The following is a 20,656-nucleotide window of genomic DNA, read 5'->3' on the forward strand; positions in this document are numbered from 1 at the left end:
TAGCTAACGCCCAGGGAGAGTACTTCCAGCGAGTTCTTTGGGCTTTTATTTGGCTCCTTTTTTTGTGCGGGATTCTTGTCCTGCCATTTGCGAGTGCGAGTGAGAGTGCGAGTGCGAGTGTGTCCATAACATGCGCAAATAACATAATTTCTGGCATTAAAATCAATTTTCATCTTTCCCCAGACACCGTCAATTGTAGCAGCTGCTCCCCAGCTTTGCTTTTCTCTCCCCCATTTACTTCTACTCTGCTGGGATCGCTTCCGTTCTATTTGCCATGAATTGGCCGTGGCATTGTCGTGAAAATAATGCAAATAGTAATTTCTGGAATTGCCTTTTGGCTGCCATGGAGCCACAGTCATAGCCATGGCAGAGACAGAGTTGGAGCCGAAGCCAGAGTCCGATTCAGAGTCAGAGCCACAGATTTCTGGGCGAGAAGGCCTGCTACTCTAATGACAATGGCCATCATTTTCATTCCCATTCCCAATTTATATGCCATGTCGAGGTCGTTGTCTGCCGCCCAAATGGCGCCCAGCAACAATGCTCCCTAAAATTGTCGACCAGACAATATTTTCCACACGACAATCATACTCGTAAGGGCAACGGACGGACAGGGACAGTGACAGGGATAGCATCTCCATGGGGAAATGGCCAGCACTTTAATCTTTAAGTTTCATCGCACGGGAAAAAAAGCGCACGGGAAGCGAAAGGAAAACCCACTTGGAGGAGAGTCAATTCCTAAAAGGCTTAAGCGCGAGTGTCAGGATGGGGAAGAGGAGACCCACAGAGTGTGCCCCAAGTGGGTTCTCTGAGTGAAATAAACATTGCAAAATAATATAAATGCGAAATATATGGGTAGCGTAGCCCTTGCCACCCAATGGGTGATGGTGGGTGGCTCTGAATGTGTGAAAAATGAAGGGAAATGCCGCGACGCTGAGGCGGAAATGAAAAATGCACGAGTAAGAAGGAACGGAAATGCTACCAGCAGCGATAAGAATGCTTTACGCCACCAGAACAAGCAGAAAGCAAGGAGCAAATGAAGACGAAGACGAAGACGAAGACGAAGAAGTAAACAAACAATGAAAGAATGCGTAAAAAAAAAGGAGTAATACACTTAAAAGTACACAAAAGCATTAAGAAACGTGCATATTAACGCGGTAGTAGTCGAGTGCTGCAGCAGGGAGTGACAGGAGAACAACAACGCCAGGGAACAGTTGAGAGTTTTAAGTCAAATATCGCATTAATGAATGAGTGCAAGAAATTATGCACCACAATAGCTGCTGCATTCAACAATTGTAAATGCGAAAATCAACAGAGAGCGGGAGGCAAGAGCCTCTCGAAATGCATAAGGGAAAGTACGTAGATTCTTGGGCAGATTTGATCTCGACACTTTCCATTCGTATCTGCTTAACTTTGGACATTAGTCTCGCTGCTGCTGACTCCATTGCCTGAAATTGAGAACATGTGTCATTGAATTGCATGTTGAGTGCTAAATTGAGGGCCCCCAGGAGCACCATCAGGCATCGCATGATTTGCGCTAATTGCGAGTGCAAACGTCTGTGAATTTGTCGCATTGGAGCGCGTCGCGTCGCGTCGAGTGGGTGCACCGGAGTCCACTTCCACTTCCACCTCCAGCCTCCTCCATTCACACTGCCAACTCCACGCTGCACTCAAAAGAAATCAGAACGTGCCATTTGGCCAGATACTCGTACTCGGCACACTCTCAGACACACACACACCCAGTCAGTCAGTTAGTCAGTGACGCTCTGTCTCGTACTCCTCTTTTCATTTTTTTCAGGGTTCCAAATAATTTGCTGCGTGTTTGTTTGGCTTTTCACACCAACAACTTGTCCGCTTCCGCGACGAGACGATGTCTGTGAGCTAAACAAAAGGCTCTTCGAGGGCTTGGGCTGGGTCTTCAGACAAGAAATGAGTCATTAGGCAATAACCAAAGCCCTCGAAGGCAATAAGAACTGGCACGTTGAATGTTTTCACGCGAAGTCGAAGCTTTAGATACTCTGCAGCTTGCCTTCATGCGCCATTCCTTATTGAATTTTGATTATCGATCGCTTGCTGGATGGATCGTTTCTGTGGAGTTTCACAACTTTTCCGTTCCGACTTGCATCATTTTCTGCGCTCATTCTCTTCGCCAATATCTTGATACCCTCTGAGAGGGCAAGGCACGAAATTTGCACACGCGCTATCAATTTGAAGCTCAACAATGGGACACTTTAGCCCTTCTTTTCTGTTGTGTCGTCCTTTATTATTGTCAGAAGCGTGCCGGCAATCAAAAATAATAAACACCCCTAATTTTGAGAGACTAGAAAGAATAATTGGTGGCGTTACCCTGTCTCAGATCCCTGGTCCCTGCTCCTTGTCCGCCTACTCTGTCCCCTCATTAAAATCAACACCCGACGTCGCATTCAACGATGATATTTCAGACTTCGTCATCGTCATTAATATTTGGCGCTTAGGCAAATGCAGCCGCATGAATTGTGACCAAAAACCTCCACTCCGCCACGCCACACTCCACGCTCCAACATCCTGTTCGTGTATGGAGAATGGAGTTGGGTATATGGACCACCCGTTGCGTTAAGCACAATGCCAGGACACCAGGATGACGCGTTGTTTTTGTGCAGCAGCAGCAGGACTCGGAGAAGGTGCCAGCCAACAGAGATTTGTATCTTTTGGTCCATTGTTTGCAGCATCGAAATAATGCCGTTTCATGCATATGCATTCACGTATGGATTTTGCACTGAGTTTGGGGACTCTCAGCTAAAGTACGGGTGGGGCTGCTGGAAAGCCGTGTTAGATGGATGGATGCTATAGAGTGGGAATGGGTTGAAGGGGGGATGCACTGTGCAGTGCAGACAATCAAATTTCATGTCAGAATGTGCCGGCGAATAAAAGCGCTCTGCTTAATATGCACATTCATATGTATGTATGGCTCTCTCTGGCTTCCAAAAACTGTTCGTCTATTCTCTGGCAGCCAGGCAACGCCTCTGCGGCATCCATTTGGGGCCATCCATTTGCCAAAGCGCATCAAAATAATGAGCAGCCGCCCGTAAATATGCTTTAAAATTTTATGAGATGTCATCATGGATTAATGAATGTGAGGCAAAAGTGCGGGCTCTGGTACAGGGTTTGAATAATTACCACCGCACATGATGTGGCTTCCCGCTTAAATGCAGGAATGAAGAATTTGCTGGGAATTTGCTGTGGTTAGCTGCTGGAAGAGAGAGGAAACTTTTCGACATGGCAGCTTGAGCGGAGCGAAATTCAACTGAAAGTTTATAGCAATAAGTTATTGCAGCTAATCACAAATAGTCAAGAGAGTTCTTCATGAAATCTTCGCTATCTACTCTCCCTCCCAGGTTAAGCCAGAAATTAGCTTGAAGCCCAAGCTTGTCATTGAAGTGAAGTATTGGTCTATTGGCTTTCCTCCTCAATGCGTGCTAAAAGTGTTTTTCTTTTTGGGGTTTTTTGCGCCAGTGCAAACACAAATAACAACAGCAGAAACAACCACAAGGAGCACTTAAAAGAAACACGAAGTAAGTGGTGGAAAGCCCCAACAAGAAACAGTGGCCGAAGCACCACTCCAAAAGAGAGAGTGAGTGAGTGAGAGAGAGGAGCCAGGGGCAATATACACCTACAATCGGAGCTCCACACCGTTTTCTACTTCTTGTGGCGTTTCTGTTTTTGTTGAGGTGGAGGGGTGGAGGATTTGTTTTGCATTGCCAAGGTCCTTCCTCACACCAGCACCTGGCAGCTGCCTCCCCGTTTTGGATTGGAGCCAATCGAGTGCTCGCTGATGTGGTCAAGTGAATTATCAAGTCATGGGGTTACGGAAGTTGCCTGGCAGTGAACTGAATTTGCATTAGCATCAAGTGCTTGACACTCTCACTATTTATAGAGGTGTCGAGGAATGCCATTTTGATGATTGCTTATCGATTTAGTGGCTATCAAATGTAATTAACCATTCGATTGGATGAAAGTTATGCAGGGTACTCTTTACTCTTTCCTCTTTACTCTTTACACAGGAGGAGGGTCAATCAAATCCCCCAAAAACTTCAATCGATTTGATGCCATCCACGCGTGGAAAAGCCTTTCACAATTTAACTTTAACAAGCGCCACGAAAACTATTTTAAATTCCACTTTTCTGTCAGTGAAAAAGTCTCTTTAAAACCCACACACGTACATGCACACGGACACGCTACAATTGCAACTGTGCAGATGGTGGTGGTTGGGGTGGGGCATTGCCCACCCATATGTTGCCACACAAAATTTAAGGTCTACACGGAGAAATGCTGTTGCAACAATAAAATGTTTGCAATTTAATTAAACGATATTAAACAATCTTGCCAGCATTTGTGCAAACATGTGTGGCAATTGTGTTCGCTCGTAATCTAAATTTGTAAGTTGCCATCTCTCTGGGAAATCCAGACAGAGGCCCCGCACCACCACCCTTTCACGCTGCAATTGCCGGACAAGTGGAAGTTTTAGGGTTTCTGGCTGCTGTGGCTCTTGTGTTGGTGTTGCAGCAGCATCCACTTTTGTGGCTATTTCTGAGAAGTTTTCTTGAATGTCTCCCGCTGCCTGGCGGCAACCAGCAGCAGCAGCAGCAACGGCAGGAAAAGTGTAGACCCAGAAATAGTTTTCACGTTCTATTTCGGTTTCATAAAATTCAAAGAAAAGTGCAGCCAGGGAAAAGGCAGGCGAGGGGAGCTGCCTGTGAGGGAAGGAAGTAATAAATGTAAAGTATGGCAAAGTTTTCCCTCTGATTATGATAAAGGATAGAAGGCCGGAGGACAGTCGAGATACACTCATTTGGTCAGCAAAATGCACAAATCGATTCGATTCGATGCGCTTCGGTATGAATATGTAGTTATTGAAGAAATAACTCACACAAATGCTTGTCTAAATATTTGCACACGTAACCGCACATTTCCCATACGCAAACATCCAGCTGGAAAGTCAATAAAAAAGGGATTTTTGCATTGGCCAAAAGTTTTTAATGAATTTATTCTCTAAACAATGAACAAAGAACAAAGAACATTTTCCTAGCCCTAATTTATGGCACAAACAAAATGTAATGCACAAGTCAGACAATAATAAAAGGCATCGACATCCAATCGAATGGCAGAGAAAGGCAGAAAAACCACAGCAGCATGAGGCAGGAATGCCTGGAGCTCTGCTCGTAATTGAAATATATTTAAGGTCCCTGGAAAGTAATGTAGCGGTATGTATGTACATAAAGCCGATGATAGGCAGAGGGCATAATATTCATGAAGATTTATGCATGCAGATGCTCAAGCAGATGTTTAAAGATTGTTCCTGGATATGGAATCTAAGATGCAAAAGCATCTCAAAGCACGAGTGGGACTTGCTTTGGGTTGCTTAAGCACTGACAGCATAATCGACAATCGTCGGAAGGAATTGCTAATCTAAACACTCCAATTGAATTGCAATCGAAGCTACAGACAAATAATTGGATAGACGACTAACGATTACGGACTTACCATGTCGTATTCAATTACGGATAATTAGACCATTTTCCAATGGACTGTTGCTCTGCCTGTTATGATGGTGAATGCATTTGTGCCACGTGCACAGAAAGCCAAGCTCTCCCTGCCTCCCACATATGCATATGCAGATACAGCTGCAGCTATCCACGAGGCACGCAGCTAGAAATTCAATTTTAATGCGGCTATTACATAATTTGATCCTTGTTCTTGCCCCGACACTGAATGCATATTAATTAAGCTACGAAATTTGATTGTGAGCCAAACTGCAGCCACAAACAGTAGTAGCAAGTGGCAAGTAGGATCAAAGGAGCTGCAAGCCTCCGCTCCTGTCCTTATGCTGCAGCCTTGGGGCAGCAGACAATGAAAAGGGCTAACCAAGCATAAAACTTTGCCCACAAATCACTTACATGACATGAGAAGGGGCTGGAACTGGGACTGGGACTGGGCCTGAGGCTAAGCTGGGCCAATGAAAATATATAGATTGTTAATGGAAGCTCTTCCTACTTCCGAAGGAGTTGTGTGACCTTTGGCCATTTTTGGATGACTTTCTCCATAACAATTTCCGTGGCTGTCCGTCTGATGTCTGTGGCAACTAATTTGACAGGTGAACGTTATTAAACTGCCACTCTCAGCGGCTCCAATTCAATTAATTTGTGATGAATAAATAAGCAAAAAGTAGCGCTAAAAATGCCCAATGTTGAGCATAAATATTTAAATATTTATTTCTTTGCAGTGTACACACACACACGCACACACACACATCCAACTGACATCACATTTAATTAATTGAATAACCGCTTTTAACAAACATTAATAGCATTCATTTATCTGACAGGACCACTTTTCATTTACATTTATTTTCACTTATGTATAAATATGATGAACCAACTATGCACACATACATATGTACATACATAGTAGAGTACTTCAATTGGCTTTATATTTGCACAACACATTCTCTTTGTGGCTTCAATTGTGGATCATCATCGATGCCCAGGGCTTGGGATAACCCATCTTACAGGCAGCTGTCCATCCGCTTGCTTCGTTTACTCGCGTGAATTATTCCTAATGGCAGCTAGTCGAAGTTGGATACAAGATTGCATGTTGCCATCATAATAGTGGAAATTGACAGATACTTTTGTCTGCTTGATGCCTCGTCTCCAACAATCCATTTATCCCTTTGGCACATCAATTACAAACGATTAATTTGACTAATTGGCAGAGACACAAGCAACTCGAAGCTTCCGGCTAAACAAAAGGGATAACTAAATGGCGGGGACATCTTTTCCATGCCCAATCGCCACATCAGTCTCCATCTACTGCCACTGCCACTGCCACTGCCACTGCCACTACCATCTCCATTTCGATTGCGATTTCCATCCATGTGAGAGAGGAGAGGACAGGACAGGACATGTTATGACGTACCCGTGTAAACGTCAAATGCCAGAACGTACGTCTGCTTGTGTTTGTGTTCCGAGGGAGAGGCGATAAACAAAGAAGCAAGCTGCTGCTGTGGGTGAATGGATGGATGGTGTCGGTGTGTGTCCCGTGTCAAGCAATTTACAAGTCAAAGCCATGCCATGTCAAGACCCGTTTCTGACAGCCCGTGCGGCCTTCTACTCCTCCTCCTTTCAATGCTAGTTCCAAGATTTCATCACCATTGCCTTAATTAATACCAAGAACAACGGGGCTGACAGGGCCCCGTGCCTGATCCTGAGACTGAATTTGACTTGACGCGTGTCGCTATGCGGCATGTTCGACTCTGTTCGTTCCTGTTATAACTTGAGTTGAGAGAGGATTTTCCTGTTTATTGGATATACTTTGCCAGAGCCTGACTGAAATCAGCGGAGCAATCCCTTTGCCATTGTTGGTTCACCCTGACCAACTCGAGCGCTTTCTGCAGTGGTTTCTCGAACTGCTTCAGGTCCTTCAATTGCTCCCTGAGTCTCTCCGAATCTTGTGGTTTATGTAGACCTCCAGCCAGGGTCTGCAGTAGGCTCGTCAACTGGCGTTTCTTGAACTTTTCACTGCGAAGAAGTCATCAATTATTCGTTGTGGTTGGGAATTACTTGTGGGTCAACTTACTTGAGTCTCTTGGCATGGGAGAGTGTGTGGTCGGCAGCCTCGACGCCCAAATGCTCACGTGTCAGTGTGGTCTGCACCGCCAGCAAGTAGCAATCGTTGGTTTCCTTCTTCTCCGACTCGAGAGTGTAGTCCAGGAACTGCCTCAGCAGACTGATGTTGCGGCTGCAGCCGAGAGCCGAGGCCCACATACCCTGCTGTGAGGCGTGCGTCGAGTTCCTAAAGAGCTGCCACACATGCTGGAACTCCGCCTCGCCGCCCTGCTCGATGGTGGTGCAGTAGGCCACCTCCTGGAGGTCGGCGGGTAGCTCCAGGGTATTCAAATGTCGCATAATGAGCAGCTTTGCCTGTTCGTTGCAGTCGTCCACGCGGTAGCGACAGGCCTGCGTGTAGGTCAACCGCGTTAGCGCCATGTCCCTGATGGTTGAGGACATGCCCGTGCGGGCGCCCAGCTTGGGCAGGCGTCTGTAGAGCAGAGTGAGTAGCTTTGCCATGTAAACCTAGGAGAGTTTTCGATGTAATAGAGTCTTCAGGGAATCATCACAGCACCTACCCTGAACTCTTTTGCCTGTTGCCCAGTCAGCAGCATTCCAATGCGATTCAGGAGGCCCAAACTCCTGTCCCAGGGCAAGAAGTGCTCCTCCCGCTGCAGATACTCAAAGAGATCGAAGGCCCAGTCATAGCTGAGAAGTTGTACCCCACCCAAGGCCATCAGATCATCCATTAGCTGGACTCTGTTGAGCACGTGAATGTCCCCAAAGTTGGGATCATTCCTCAGGCTGTTGATGATCATTCGCCAGTTTTGCTCGTCATAATTCACGCGATAAATGGCACTGACCTGCGGATTCAGAATGAGCCACCCATCGCGAGAGGGTCCACTGGGCAGTTCCACTGTCTGTCTGGGACACTCTAGCCAAAACTGTGGACGAGTTTGCTCAAAGTCGGGCTGAGTCTGGGAGACAAAACTCAGCGGCACCCACCAGCAGTTGTCGGCAGTGGCAGCGGCTTCCCTCAGGCCCCTCTCCAGGTAAAATCTCGTTTGATTGAGGCTCACCCTACCCGTTTCGTAGTCTCGAATGGCGGTGACCAGTGGATAGCCACCCTGCAGAGTCCACGTGTCCATGGCTGGAGCAAGCTGGAAGTCAGCGGGCAGCACCTTCAGCTCCTTGGCTGCCTGCTGCATGGACTGCCACAGATCCGCCTGCGCCACATTCCCAAAGGAGTGCTGGGCGAGATAGGAGCGAATGGCCAGGAAGAAGGCCTCCTCGCCGAGCAGCTTGTGCAGCATTCGCACAATCAGCGCTCCCTTCTCATAGACGTACTCTGTGAACTGGCCAAGGATCTGTGCAGGATCCTTCACCTCCCTGGAAATCGCTCGCACCGAGCTGGCCGAGTCCTGGCGAAAGAAACGAGCCAAATCCTTGCCTATAAATCGCTCGCCGCGACCCGAAGCGGGCTGCAGGGCATCCAGTGCCAGATAGGTAAAATACGTGGACGGACCCTCCTTCAGCCAGAGATCGTTCCACCATTTCATGGTCACAATGTTGCCGAACCACTGGTGGGCGTACTCGTGGGCCAGTGTCTTGGCCTTGCTGTCCTCTGGCTCCTGCAGATCCACGCCCGGAATGTGCACGAACTTGTCCTCTTTGAAGGTGACCAAACCCCAGTTCTCCATGGCCGAGAACCTGTGCGTGGGCGCCGCAAACTGGTCGATCTTTCGCAGCGGAAAGTCCAACTGGAAGAGATCCTCAAAGTAGCCGAGCACCTTGGGGGCCATTTCGATGGACACGTTGCCCTGATCCACCGCCTTGGGCTGCAGCCAGTTGCGGAAGATCACCCCGTGCTTGGTGTCGCTCGGCACGGTGGCCGCGTTGGTCAGATCGTGGACCGCAAAGGCCACCAGGTAGGCGGATGTCCGCAAGAGTTGTTCGTGCTCGCACCACACATAGCTGTGGAGGCTTTCGCTGCAATTATTGAAGAGATAGAGAAAGAGAGAGGATTGAGAGTTCTTCGAATTCTTACTGCTTGTGGCACCTGCGAATGGGCATATTGCTGAGACCCGTGTAGCTTTTGTGGTAGCCGAGGGTCACGTTGAAGGTGGCCTTCCAGTAGGGTTCATCGAAGCAGGGAAATGCCTGCCGGGCAAACGTAGGCGAGAACTGTGTGACTGCCATGTAACTAGCGAGAGGAAAGGAATAAAGGGGAGTCTGTCCAGGAGCCACAAATCGGACACTTACTGTTTCTCCTTGGTCTCTGCATTCGTGTAGGAGCTGTTGTAGTAGCCCGATTCTGTTGCATTCAGCAATGACTCAAAGTGCAGCGTCAGCTGATAGATCTCACCCAACTCCAGTTCCCTGCACAGATGCAGGATGTAGTAGTCGTAGAGCTCATTCAGCTCGATCTGAAGCTCCTCTGTGGCCGTAAATCCCTTTCCAGTTAGGGAAATGCGAGACTCATTTATCCGTAGATTCCTCGCATGCAATGTTATGTTCTGCGTTGATTGCAGCACTCGCAGATCGATGCTCACGTCACCCTCGAAGCGCAGATCGGTGGCATTCAGATGGGTGAGGATGCGTAGATCATAGTGCAGTGGTTCCAGCGAGGTGGGCAGTCGATGATGATCGTAGACAGCCAGGCTTGCAGAAGGCAGCAGCAACATCAAACTGAGGCAACAAATGGCAGTAGATCCCAGCATGCTGTGGCTATAAAACAGAGCAAAAACACAAGTCAACCCATTACAATTTCGATTTAATGCACTGCAAAACATGCTTCTAAATATTCTGCGGGCTCCCAACAAAATTATTCGTGCCGGGATGCAGCTGCCACATGGCCCCACCTCTGCGCCGTGCTGCCGACAGCTCAGTCTCGAACCCACGGTGAGCCAAATGGTGAGCCAGCTGAGGAGCCAGCTTAAGGAGACGCGGATATATCTACAGGAGCGGTACTTCATGTGGAAGCTGCGCTACCTGCTGGGGCCGGACTTCAGCAAGGAGGAGTTCCTGGAGGGAACGTATCAGGCCACCGCTGCGATGCTGGAGGCGGTGCGTCGCGTCGACTGGCGGAGCATTCGAAACTTTTGCACGGAGGAGTTCGCCCTCTCCATGTACATAATTGCCCAGCGGGAGAGTGTGTACGCTAATCTGATGAGGTTACAGGCCGACGACGTAGAAGTATCACAGCCCGTGACATTCAGGAGGAAAAAGGGCCACAATGGCCGAAGTTTTGTGTACGTGGAGCTGGGGATTGTGGGAATGCGCTTTGTGCGCGTCAAGCCGGATGAGCTGATGGAGATTTCGGGCTTGCCACTGACGGTGCCGTCCCACCAACAGATTCTCTTGGCCACCTTCAAAATCGCATTCCGCAAGGAGCTGTCCGGCACAGACGGTAGCTGCCCCAAAGATGAGGCGTGGCTCTTCAACTCCTTCAGGCTGCGCGACATGTCATTGATGGGCTTCTGCCCCCAAAGTGGCGAATGCTGGTTCATTCGTCCCGTCAAACCGTATTAGATATAATCGATTTGTGTCTCAGGTGTAACCGGTTTTCTTTTTGTTAAGCATAACTGCAGTCACGTGCCAGTTCAACGATCGCCCGAAGACTGTCGACAACAACTCTGAAATAATCAACGTTAGCCTCTCGCAATTCTACCTGTAATCACGTATGTTCTCTCAACTGAACTGAAACTGAGAGCTGAGAGTGCTCTGTTCTTCGCTCTTCAATGATCGCAAACGAACTAATCGAATTCTGGGGCAACGGGCCTCATTTATGGCATTCCGTCGGTAATCGGTAATCAGAAATGTTTCAAATTGTTGTGAATTTGTACTTTACATTGCAAAGTGTAAAGATAGTATATAAATACCTTCCAAGACATGCACGAGTCCGCCAATCCATATGATTTATGGCTGTACCCCAATGGATAGGGAAAATCGAATACAAAGTATTCATATCGAATACAAACTGAAGTCAAACTCGCATGCAAGTTTTAGTCTTTAATTGTCTGCACAGAATAAATCAAAAGAATAAAGAATTTTAATTAAGGCTTTCTTTTGGTGTGACTTTTGTCAAATTTGCCAAGCTCTCTATCTCTATCTCTTTCTCTCTCTCTACTATTGCCTGCAGCAAACGCACTCACGCACATTAGCAATCCAGATTCTGTTGCACTTTGGCAAAGTATCCCCCCCTTGTCTGGGATGGGGGGAATCACGGCATGTCGCTTTCGAATGGAACATAAAAAATTGAGGGCTTAATTAAAAAGCAAAAATGTGCTGCGATTTTCCGCTTTTTTAACGCCAACAGCAGCAGAAACTTCGCTACCTCCCAAAAAAAAAAGAAAAAAAGAAAATAAACCCTTGTTGATGGCCAGGGACGTGACACACACACACACACACACACAGAGCAGCATGCATGGGGGCACAAAAAGTGAAGAGAAACTACTTGGTGGCGACTTTTTGCGCACTCCTTGGCAGCCACTCCACTCCACGGCCCGCCACTGCCATGCGAAATGGCGCTGCTGGTCGCTGGTCTCATGTGTCTTTTTATTTCAACTCTCTCCTTTGCTTCTCCGCTTTCCTTGTGCACAAATTAAGGTTTTTCCCATCAGGTTTAGCTCTCCTACTCTCCTTTTGTGCACCTCCCGGGGACCGTGACTTTTGTTGTTAATTAAAGTTAGGCTAAAAACGAGCAGGACCTCTTGCTCTCTCTCTCCCTCTCCCTCTCCCTCTCTCTCCATCTCCCTCGTGTGCTCATTAAAATTGAAATGTGACTGCAGTCAACAAATTGTGTTGTTCTGGTGGGGCCACCACCAGATGGAGAAAGTAGAACAGCTTTTTCTATGTGATTTTCTTTGAATCAATGCAGTTTCAGCTCTTCGATTCGGTATTTGTTAGCTGTATATTTGAGTTATTTTTTGTTTGCCGCAAAATCGAATTTATATGCAGTTTGCCCTGGCCAAAACATTTCTTTCCAACTTCAATCAGTGTGGCAGTTTATGCAATTTCCGAACAATTTGAAATTTGCATTTGTAAAACAAACTAAAACTCTTCTTGCTGCCAATGTCATTTGTTGTCCTGCACAACAGGATCTGTTCTCTCGCCCCGAATCGGGGGCAATTTCGGTGTGCTTTAAAGTGCAACATGGCAGGCCACATAAATAAATGTTTGCACATTTACTTTACCGCCCGGGCGGTAGTTGGCCCCTGCAAGAGCTCCTGCCCGACGTCTTCGGAGGCAACCATCTCGATGTTCCGAGTGTTGTATACGCTTCGGTTGCTGCTCCCAGCACGTCCATAACTCAACTCTGGCGTGGGAGGAGCTGCTGCTGCTTGCCCAGACGCTTTATTTACTTGCAATTTGAAATGGACTCCACTGCACAACGGACTCCCCATACAAATCCCGAATCCCGAGCAACTCTTCGTTCTGATGCTGCAGTGTTCCGGCTGTGATTTCCGTCCCTGGAGAGACATTGCCATAACTTTGTATATTATAATGGCAATGCAATTGGGCAAACTTTGGCAGCACAACAGTTCGATGAACTGCACACATCACCGGGGATGGAGAACACTTAGTGCACAGCATTGAGTGGCCCAAAACAGTGGCAAAAGAAAAGAAAATTCTGATTCAAATCCAAGACATTTAGCGCTAACAAAATGCATTGAAATAATCAATAGGAGTACGACTGATGGACCGCTGTGTGTAGTCGATACATTTGGCATCGCTGACGGGCAGCCGCAGTCGCAGCTGGAGAGGATTATGCCATGACAATGGACAAAGTACCGGCAACGGCTCCATTCTCTCCATTTTCGGGGCAGTTAGCAAAATATCACGTAGCAAATGCGACAGCGTGGTCAACATAATGAATGGGGGCCTGCCACCCATTGCGATGAGTGCAGCACAGAGAGCAGGTGCATGCCCGTGCCCGTGCCATCCGCTCCAACACATGCACCCGGGGAGTTCATGTCTGGCGTCCATTGATTGCTTTGGCGGGGACTATTGCAATAACCTTTCTTCATGTCCGGGCTCAGCCCAAAACTGGCGCTGTGCTCGACCAAATGTCACGACATCTCTGCACGGTCTCTGCTCGGTCTGGCCCGGCACAAAGGAACACAGGGAGACAGAAGTTGCCTCCAAAAAATGTGTCGATGCACGTGACATTTTCAGTTGCAATTTGCAATTTGATTTTGTTACCCAAAACGGACTGCAATGCTGCCACCTCCCCCACTCCCCAGTTGTAGGAGCAGCAGCAGCAGCGGCTGCTGGCTGCATAAGTTCAAGGATCAAATTGATTCCCTGGGCTGGCAAAAGGTGCTGTGTGTGGCCAGGCGAGGCGTCTTTACATTGTTACACTTGACCAATTCGGATTGCAATTACACACCTGACTGTCTCCTTCCCCCCTGCTCCACTCCCATCCGAACCTGACTTGATAGTGTCTCGGTGTAGCTGGATGCCCCAACGATTTGTGTTGGCCTTTCGTCGCTTTCCAATTTTGGGGATTATTAGAGTGTTTTTCTGGCCACTTTTGGCCACTTTCCAAAGGGAGTTGTGTGGCCTCATTTGGCTGGCAATATTTATTAGTATCTTTTCCATCTTCATTAACATCTATGCTGTGGCTTGCACTTATATCTAACCCACTTATCCGCCAGCCTGTAGCTGTTCCTCTTAATTAGCTCAATTGATGGACCACCACTAGAGTGTTAAATGCTGTCCGAGTGTCAATCCGCCACTTCACTTGGCTAATCTTTCTTCCTTTACCAGTCAATCGTTCCCTTCAAGCAGCCTTAGATAAGCTTGTCTGAGGGGATACAACAGTATTTGAACAATTAGGCATTGAGTAAAAGTATTCAAGATGCCTGCTGATTTGTGAGTGCCTAAATGGGGGGATTAACCTTTATTAGCTGTCTAAATCCTCTTCCTGCGCAGCCTGTCGCTGCTCAACAGCCGCGATTCGTCGCTGATCTCCTCAAACAATCCCATCATCAATGATCTGGTTAAGCCCATGAGCCTGGAGCTAAGCACCGCCGTGAAGTTGATCGCAAAGACACGACGCCAGCGCATGGAGGAGCTGTTTGCCCAGGAGCGTGACTGGGAGAAGGAGGAACTGTCGCGCCTGGGACTGAGCCGCATCGATGACTCCTACAAATGCTGCACACCTGATGGATTGCGCAAGGTCAAGCTATAGGCATTTCTGCTCTTCCAAATTCCAAAATTAGTTTGTCGCATCTCGGCGAGATCTCTCCACTTGCTGCAGAATTAAATTTATTTTATTCGTTATACATGGATTCCCCCCCCGCAAGACTTCCGCTTTTGTTTCACTTTCTCAGTTTTTCCTGCGGTCAACTGTCGGCGATATAATAAATTGATTTCGTCGGCTTTGTTTGCGGCCATTAATCTATCTATGTGGAGGCAGCGCCACGACCACGCCCCCCCGGCTCGGATTTGTTGTTCATTGTTTAATGAATGGCAGGCAAATTTCGTCGCTTTTGTGTCTGCCTCTGTGTCCTGTGTCCTGTGTCTGTGGTCGGGTAAAAACCCTTTAGAACGGTGGAGATTTGTGAATGGTTTTTTTCCGCAGTTTCCTCGGTTATTTGTCTCTTGTTTTTCCCGTCATTCTCGTTCCTTTGGACAAAACACAACTGATAATCAGGAGCCTACAAGGCCTAGGCTCAATAAAAGCGCTCCTTGCCCGAATTAATTGAAAGCCAAAAGCGAGAGAACTTTTTGTCCTCCAGTGCTCTGGTCCTCCAGTCTTTTGGTCCTCTGCTCCATCATCATTTGTCATTGTCAGCCAACGGAGTGTGATGGCCCGCTCCATTTTGCATTGGGCCGCCTCTAAGTAGATGAGATAAGGACCGGGAATGGTGCCCGATTCTGATTTGGATTCTGTGCCGATTTCCGCTCTCATCTCTCGTCTCCATCTCGCGCTGAGTGCACTTGGCTGCACTTTCCGTTTGACTTTTGAACGCGATTCGACGCGACCGTTCCTCCCCGCCCTTCCTTCTGCTTCGTTTCTGTGTGCATTCAGCGATGCGCTAATCAAATTATAAATCGCACCCATTGGAAAGTCGTTCGGTGCAGTTCCCAACATTGTCATCATCAGCCCAGAGAATCATAATTCTCACAAAAGAAGCAGCGAGACCCTGTCCAGCCCTCTGGTCCTGCCTTCCATGTCTATGCATTTTTTGTTCCCAATTTCCCTCCTCCCCAATTGAGTTGCTGCGGGGCTGCTCTAATGGATGTCAGTGTAGGGCTGCAACTGGGTCGCTGCAGGTCCATTTGCCCCTTTGCTCTTTGCCACATTTTTTTTGTCGTTTTTCCCCGCGTAATTGAGGGTTGTGCCGTTCAGGTGTTGGCCCGGAACATGCCACATGGGGCGCATTAAACAATGCCATTTCTTTAATTAACAATTTGCATTTGCCTTTTTTCGCTCCTCCCCTGCCCCTGATATACGAGTAGTACGAGTTTGTTTTGTATTCTCTTCTGTTTGCCCTCGGTCGGCCTTTTGTTTCGCTTAATTGCTGTTTACTTTGGGCACCTATTTCATGCTCACATGCCAAAACTAGAGCTGCATTTACTACGGGAGTGTAATGATAGGCATTTGCAGATCTTTTGGGCTGGCGAACGTAATCAGCTCTGCTTTAAGCTCTGGCTCACGCCCAAGTGGGTTATTTCATTCGATTCCTTCCCGACTATGGGCTGCTCCTTTGCTAATGAATCAAAATCCTATCCAATCATGCAAACAGCATGGAAATCTGTTTGCGGTGGTTCTTCCACTTGCCAGCCACTGTCTGGCTGGCTTCCTTCGGACCAGAGATAGTAATTTATTTCTTAAAAAGTGAAATCCATTAACACGAGTTTTCCCATCTTTCTCTCTATCTCACTCGCCTCCGTTCTACTCCCACTTGGAAAGAGAGAAATTGCAATCACCTTTGTAATTGTGCTCTGCTGCTTTTCAGCTTTATCGCAATGGCAATGCCCAACAGCTTTGCTTTGTGCACTAAAAGTATTAAATTTCTTCAAATATTCCGGGCATACATAAGCCAGAATGCAACAACGGCGCCACCAACCTTTTGTGGGGATTCCCCTTTATGGCTTTCGTTTGGTCGCCTTCGTCGTCGTCGTCGTCGTCGTCGTCGTCGTCGTAGTCGTCCTGCAGTAAGTCACAACTAAATGCTTTCCATTCCTTTTGCTGCCATTTTTTGGCTTTATCGTGGCTAGCGCTTAACTTTTAAAAATAGTTCTGTATTGTTGCCATTCGCTTTGTTAATGCTTTTGGAAAATGAAATCGCACGAATGCGCCCAACAATCCATTTAGTGCTGTAAAGAGAATGTTAGCTACAGGAATGTGGGATAACAGGCCATGCTAACTAAAACGAGTCCCGCAAATGCACTCATACATATGTTAAAGATATAACATATAATGTACATACATACACATATATTTATATTTATATCGATCGAGAGATCGATAGACTAGCCAGACTCATTCTTGTAGCGCAAAACTGAGCAGTGCGCTCCGGTGGCATAAACATACATAATTTTCGCTTATCTGTTTTTATTTTCCTTCTTTTATACATAAACATTTGCCAATAAGCTTAAGTAAGCATGAGCCACAATAATCTGCTGAGTTTCATTTAATTTATCTCCTTCCAGAGCGGATACACGATGCGACTCAAAGTTTTTATGGTGTTTGCCACCATCCTATTGATCCCCCTCAATTAACGAGGCCATTGAGGTTGTAGAGATGATCAGAGATGTGACCAACGCGATATTGAAGACTTGGGATGTGGTAGACTCCCTGCCGGTTAACGGCATCCATGACAAGCAGCAACAACTGATGAACAGCATCGAGGAGGTGGATGTCCACATCCGTAGTTTGGAGCAAATGGAATCCCTTCGCACTGCTCTTACCATCGAAACCCTGATTCGGGAGTTTCACCAGCAGTCTGCACTGCTGCACAAGCTGAACGTGGTCACAGTTGAGTGACTATGTCCAGCACAAGGATTCTCTGGAGGCCGGCACGCTGCTGAAATTTGCCGAATGAACGCCTCCGTGAGGGTTGTTATTCAGGTGATGGCCGACAGCGGACGTGTCTACTGGCGCTGTGATCCCGGCAAGGAAAAGCACGTGTCCGGGTTACGCGACTCCTTCAGAGCTACGTGTAGAACGAGGCCAACTTGGGCAAGGACCAGTCATGCTGGGGCACCCGTGGCGACTATGATGAGACTCGCTCCAATGGCTGCTACAAGGGTGATAAGCAGCTCTGCGGCAAGCTGCCGAAGTGCAACGGAAAACTCTACAACTGCGGCGGCATGGACTCGGAGCTGCAGGTCTGCCCTTCCGGGAGGAACTCCTCGCGACGCTACGATTACATTCAGCCTGATGGCCCGATTTTCGGCCGGAAGAGCTCCAGCGGAAAATGCGTGACGGCCACTGAAACGGCTTCATCCTCGTCTCACTATCTCTTCTGGCGCTGCGCAAACTGCTTCTGCCTGTGCGAAGAGCCGGGGGACCGCTCTCTGATCGCTACTTTAACCTGCGCGACTCGCTCTCAGACTTCATGGCGAACAAGGTGGTAACAGGTGTGCGCTTCTTGAAGATTAATCGTGTCTTCCACTTGCAGCTGCAGCAGGGCGAGCTCATGACCCGCGGGGCCATTAACGTGTCCTCTCTGGAGTGTCTGGCAGTGGACGCGTACCACCTGACCGCAGGAGGTTGTGCCACATCCAGTTGTGCCTCTGGCCGGCCTGGGCATCTATCATAAGGGTCGTCCTGGTTTCGGTGGCTTCTTTGCACCCAAGGTGGTTACCTATGACTACTCCCAGTATCTCAAGGAACTTCAAAGCCAAGTGAAAGCCAATTAAAATTTGTATCCATATCATTCTTTTCTAGGTATGCCCAAAAGTGAACAAATATATATCACATGTTCAGAAATTTTTAACATTCGCGCTAAATTTCAAATTGCCACAGCTAACAGAGCCGTACAGCGCATTAACAGACCTGCCGCTGTTAAGCAGAAATACCCTAACGCGTATTAAAATCCAGATCTGCTTTTGACTTGACATTGAAGTTTTTAAACTTTCAACCCGAGGGGACGCCAGTGTAACGACCAACACCACCACATGTTATTGGGCCTACTTCGTCGAGGTTTTTCGCGACCACATTTCTATCAGCATCATCTGAACGCGCAGCAGCTTTTCTTGGGTGCAGCTTTACTCTGTGGACAGACAAGGAACATGGCCGACGAGATTTCATTGGACGAGGCCAAGAAGAAGGCCGCACGCACCGCCGTCGACGAGTGGGTGACGGAGGGCACCAAGATCCTGGGGATTGGCAGTGGCTCGACGGTGGTGTTCGCTGTGCAGCGCATTGCGGAGCGTGTGTGGAAGGACGGCGAGTTGACCGACCTGATCTGTGTGCCCTCTTCCTACCAGGCACAGCATCTCATACTGGACTACAATCTCAACTTGGGCTCGCTGGATCGCAATCCCAACATCGATGTGGCCATAGACGGAGCCGATGAGGTGGACGGGCGCATGGTGTGCATCAAGGGCGGCGGTGGCTGCCTGCTGCAGGAGAAGGTAGTGGCGTCCTGTGCCAAAAAGTTCATTGTGGTGGCCGACTACACGAAGCAATCGACGCGCCTAGGCGAGCAATGGTGCCGCGGTGTACCCATTGAAGTTGCGCCGATGGCCTATGTTCCCATCAAGCTGCAGATCGAGGCAATGTTTGGAGGCGAGGTGTCGCTGCGCATGGCCAAGGTGAAGGCTGGACCCATTATAACGGACAATGGCAACTTTCTGCTCGACTGGAAGTTTGTTGCCAAACGGGAATACAACTGGGATGAGGTGAATCGCGGCATCACCATGATCCCCGGCGTCCTGGAGACGGGCCTCTTCGTAAACATGGCCCACAAGTGCTACTTCGGCATGGCCGATGGCAATGTTAAGGCGCAGACAAAGTAAATCCCGCCCACTACTACTGTTCACAGGGATTAGATTAATATTAAGCAGTGTTGGCCATAAATAAAGCAATTTTCACCTTGCATTTATCTACACATGGATGTATACTTGTTTGTCTGTCTGGTTTCTACATAGGTACAAAAAATAAATAACCAAAGGAACTACGCTAGATTTTAGACCATTCCACATTCCACAATCCGCTCTGCACACACATGTATGTATGTATCCTATGTATGTTCTAAAACGCCTTCTTGCTCCGCGCGGGCAGCAGCTGCTCCTTCATATAGTTGAAGAGGGAGAGCAGCCCCTGCTTCTTGTTGCGCGAGAAGTAATTGCTGACGACGTCCGGACTCCGCCGGCTCTGCTCATTCACCGTGGGCAGGACGCTGTCGTTGGCACTGAGCGAGACGAACAGTGCAAAGGGTACGATCCACATGCAAATGGTAAAGTAGGCAAGCACCTAAAAGCGATAATAATAATGATTAGTGTTTCAATTCAAGCCAACGCCGAGACGGCACTCACCTGCGTGAAAGGCACATAAACGGTGGTAAAATACTGAAATGCTAGCAAGTGATTGACCACCAGCATGACTAGGGATCCTAGGAAGGGCACCGACAGCAGCCTTATGAACGGGAAGCCACCCATTATCGATAGGTGGAAGCCCTGCGCCACGAAGCCGCACAGCAGCATGCTCCAGGGCAAGTCCTCAAACACCATCAGCATGATGTACACAAAGATGGTGAAGCTGATCATGAACAGAATGCATCGCCGTGCCTGTGTCGTGTACTCTTCCGCTAGTTCCGCCAAGTAATAAAGTCCAGCCACTGGAAGAACATTGCAAACGTCAACATACACGAGCAATGGGCGTCACACCAGTTAGAGCAGCTCACCTATGGACAGGGTGAGGAACGTGATCTGTATGCCAAGGGATATCCATCCCAGTATGTACAGGAACCCCATTACATAAACAGCACTCTATATAAATTGGTAAATAAATATAATACCGATGGGACACCGCCAAAACAAAACAATAGGATTTGTTGATACTATATCGATATGGCTGACACAATACGATAGTATCGTTTAAAGGGACAGTTGAC

General features: G+C 48.0%; 5 protein-coding genes across 5 annotated transcripts; 3 read left to right on the forward strand and 2 right to left on the reverse strand.

The window, feature by feature from the left end:
- Positions 1–7,310: 7,310 nt before the first annotated feature.
- Positions 7,311–11,325, reverse strand: LOC117592631 (aminopeptidase N). The gene is made up of 6 exons (XM_034286572.1): positions 11,251–11,325; positions 9,843–10,307; positions 9,628–9,783; positions 8,159–9,569; positions 7,609–8,105; positions 7,311–7,550 (listed from the first exon to the last, which is right to left on the reverse strand). The coding sequence occupies exons 2-6, from the start codon at positions 10,298–10,300 to the stop codon at positions 7,331–7,333; spliced, it is 2,742 nt and encodes a 913-aa protein (XP_034142463.1). The 5' UTR covers positions 10,301–10,307; positions 11,251–11,325; the 3' UTR covers positions 7,311–7,330.
- LOC117592641 lies at positions 10,287–11,635 on the forward strand. The gene has a single exon (XM_034286584.1). The coding sequence runs from the start codon at positions 10,371–10,373 to the stop codon at positions 11,109–11,111; it is 741 nt and encodes a 246-aa protein (XP_034142475.1). The 5' UTR covers positions 10,287–10,370; the 3' UTR covers positions 11,112–11,635.
- Positions 11,636–14,374: 2,739 nt separating this feature from the next.
- Positions 14,375–14,889, forward strand: LOC117592647. The gene is made up of 2 exons (XM_034286591.1): positions 14,375–14,456; positions 14,517–14,889. The coding sequence occupies exons 1-2, from the start codon at positions 14,443–14,445 to the stop codon at positions 14,773–14,775; spliced, it is 273 nt and encodes a 90-aa protein (XP_034142482.1). The 5' UTR covers positions 14,375–14,442; the 3' UTR covers positions 14,776–14,889.
- Positions 14,890–18,622: 3,733 nt separating this feature from the next.
- Positions 18,623–19,657, forward strand: LOC117592640 (ribose-5-phosphate isomerase). The gene has a single exon (XM_034286583.1). It carries the CDS (start codon positions 18,717–18,719, stop codon positions 19,557–19,559), a length of 843 nt encoding a protein of 280 aa, XP_034142474.1. The 5' UTR covers positions 18,623–18,716; the 3' UTR covers positions 19,560–19,657.
- Positions 19,637–20,603, reverse strand: LOC117592642 (protein TEX261). The gene is made up of 3 exons (XM_034286585.1): positions 20,447–20,603; positions 20,079–20,380; positions 19,637–20,016 (listed from the first exon to the last, which is right to left on the reverse strand). The coding sequence occupies exons 1-3, from the start codon at positions 20,514–20,516 to the stop codon at positions 19,795–19,797; spliced, it is 594 nt and encodes a 197-aa protein (XP_034142476.1). The 5' UTR covers positions 20,517–20,603; the 3' UTR covers positions 19,637–19,794.
- Between the last annotated feature and the right edge of the window lie 53 nt (positions 20,604–20,656).

The sequence above is a fragment of the Drosophila guanche genome, unplaced genomic scaffold (assembly GCF_900245975.1).
Source record: "Drosophila guanche unplaced genomic scaffold, DGUA_6, whole genome shotgun sequence".
NCBI classification, from domain to species: domain Eukaryota; kingdom Metazoa; phylum Arthropoda; class Insecta; order Diptera; family Drosophilidae; genus Drosophila; species Drosophila guanche.

Coding starts and splice junctions, on each gene's coding strand:
- LOC117592631 (XM_034286572.1), bottom strand. CDS start 10,300: ATGCTGGGATCTACTGCCATTTGTTGCCTCAGTTTGATGTTGCTGCTG. Junction 8,106..8,158: donor AACAGGCAAAAGAGTTCAGG/GTAGGTGCTGTG, acceptor AAACTCTCCTAG/GTTTACATGGCAAAGCTACT. Junction 7,551..7,608: donor TCCCATGCCAAGAGACTCAA/GTAAGTTGACCC, acceptor ACTTCTTCGCAG/TGAAAAGTTCAAGAAACGCC.
- LOC117592641 (XM_034286584.1), top strand. CDS start 10,371: ATGCTTCTAAATATTCTGCGGGCTCCCAACAAAATTATTCGTGCCGGG.
- LOC117592640 (XM_034286583.1), top strand. CDS start 18,717: ATGTTATTGGGCCTACTTCGTCGAGGTTTTTCGCGACCACATTTCTAT.
- LOC117592642 (XM_034286585.1), bottom strand. CDS start 20,516: ATGGGGTTCCTGTACATACTGGGATGGATATCCCTTGGCATACAGATC. Junction 20,381..20,446: donor GTTCCTCACCCTGTCCATAG/GTGAGCTGCTCT, acceptor ATGTTCTTCCAG/TGGCTGGACTTTATTACTTG. Junction 20,017..20,078: donor TTTATGTGCCTTTCACGCAG/GTGAGTGCCGTC, acceptor TATCGCTTTTAG/GTGCTTGCCTACTTTACCAT.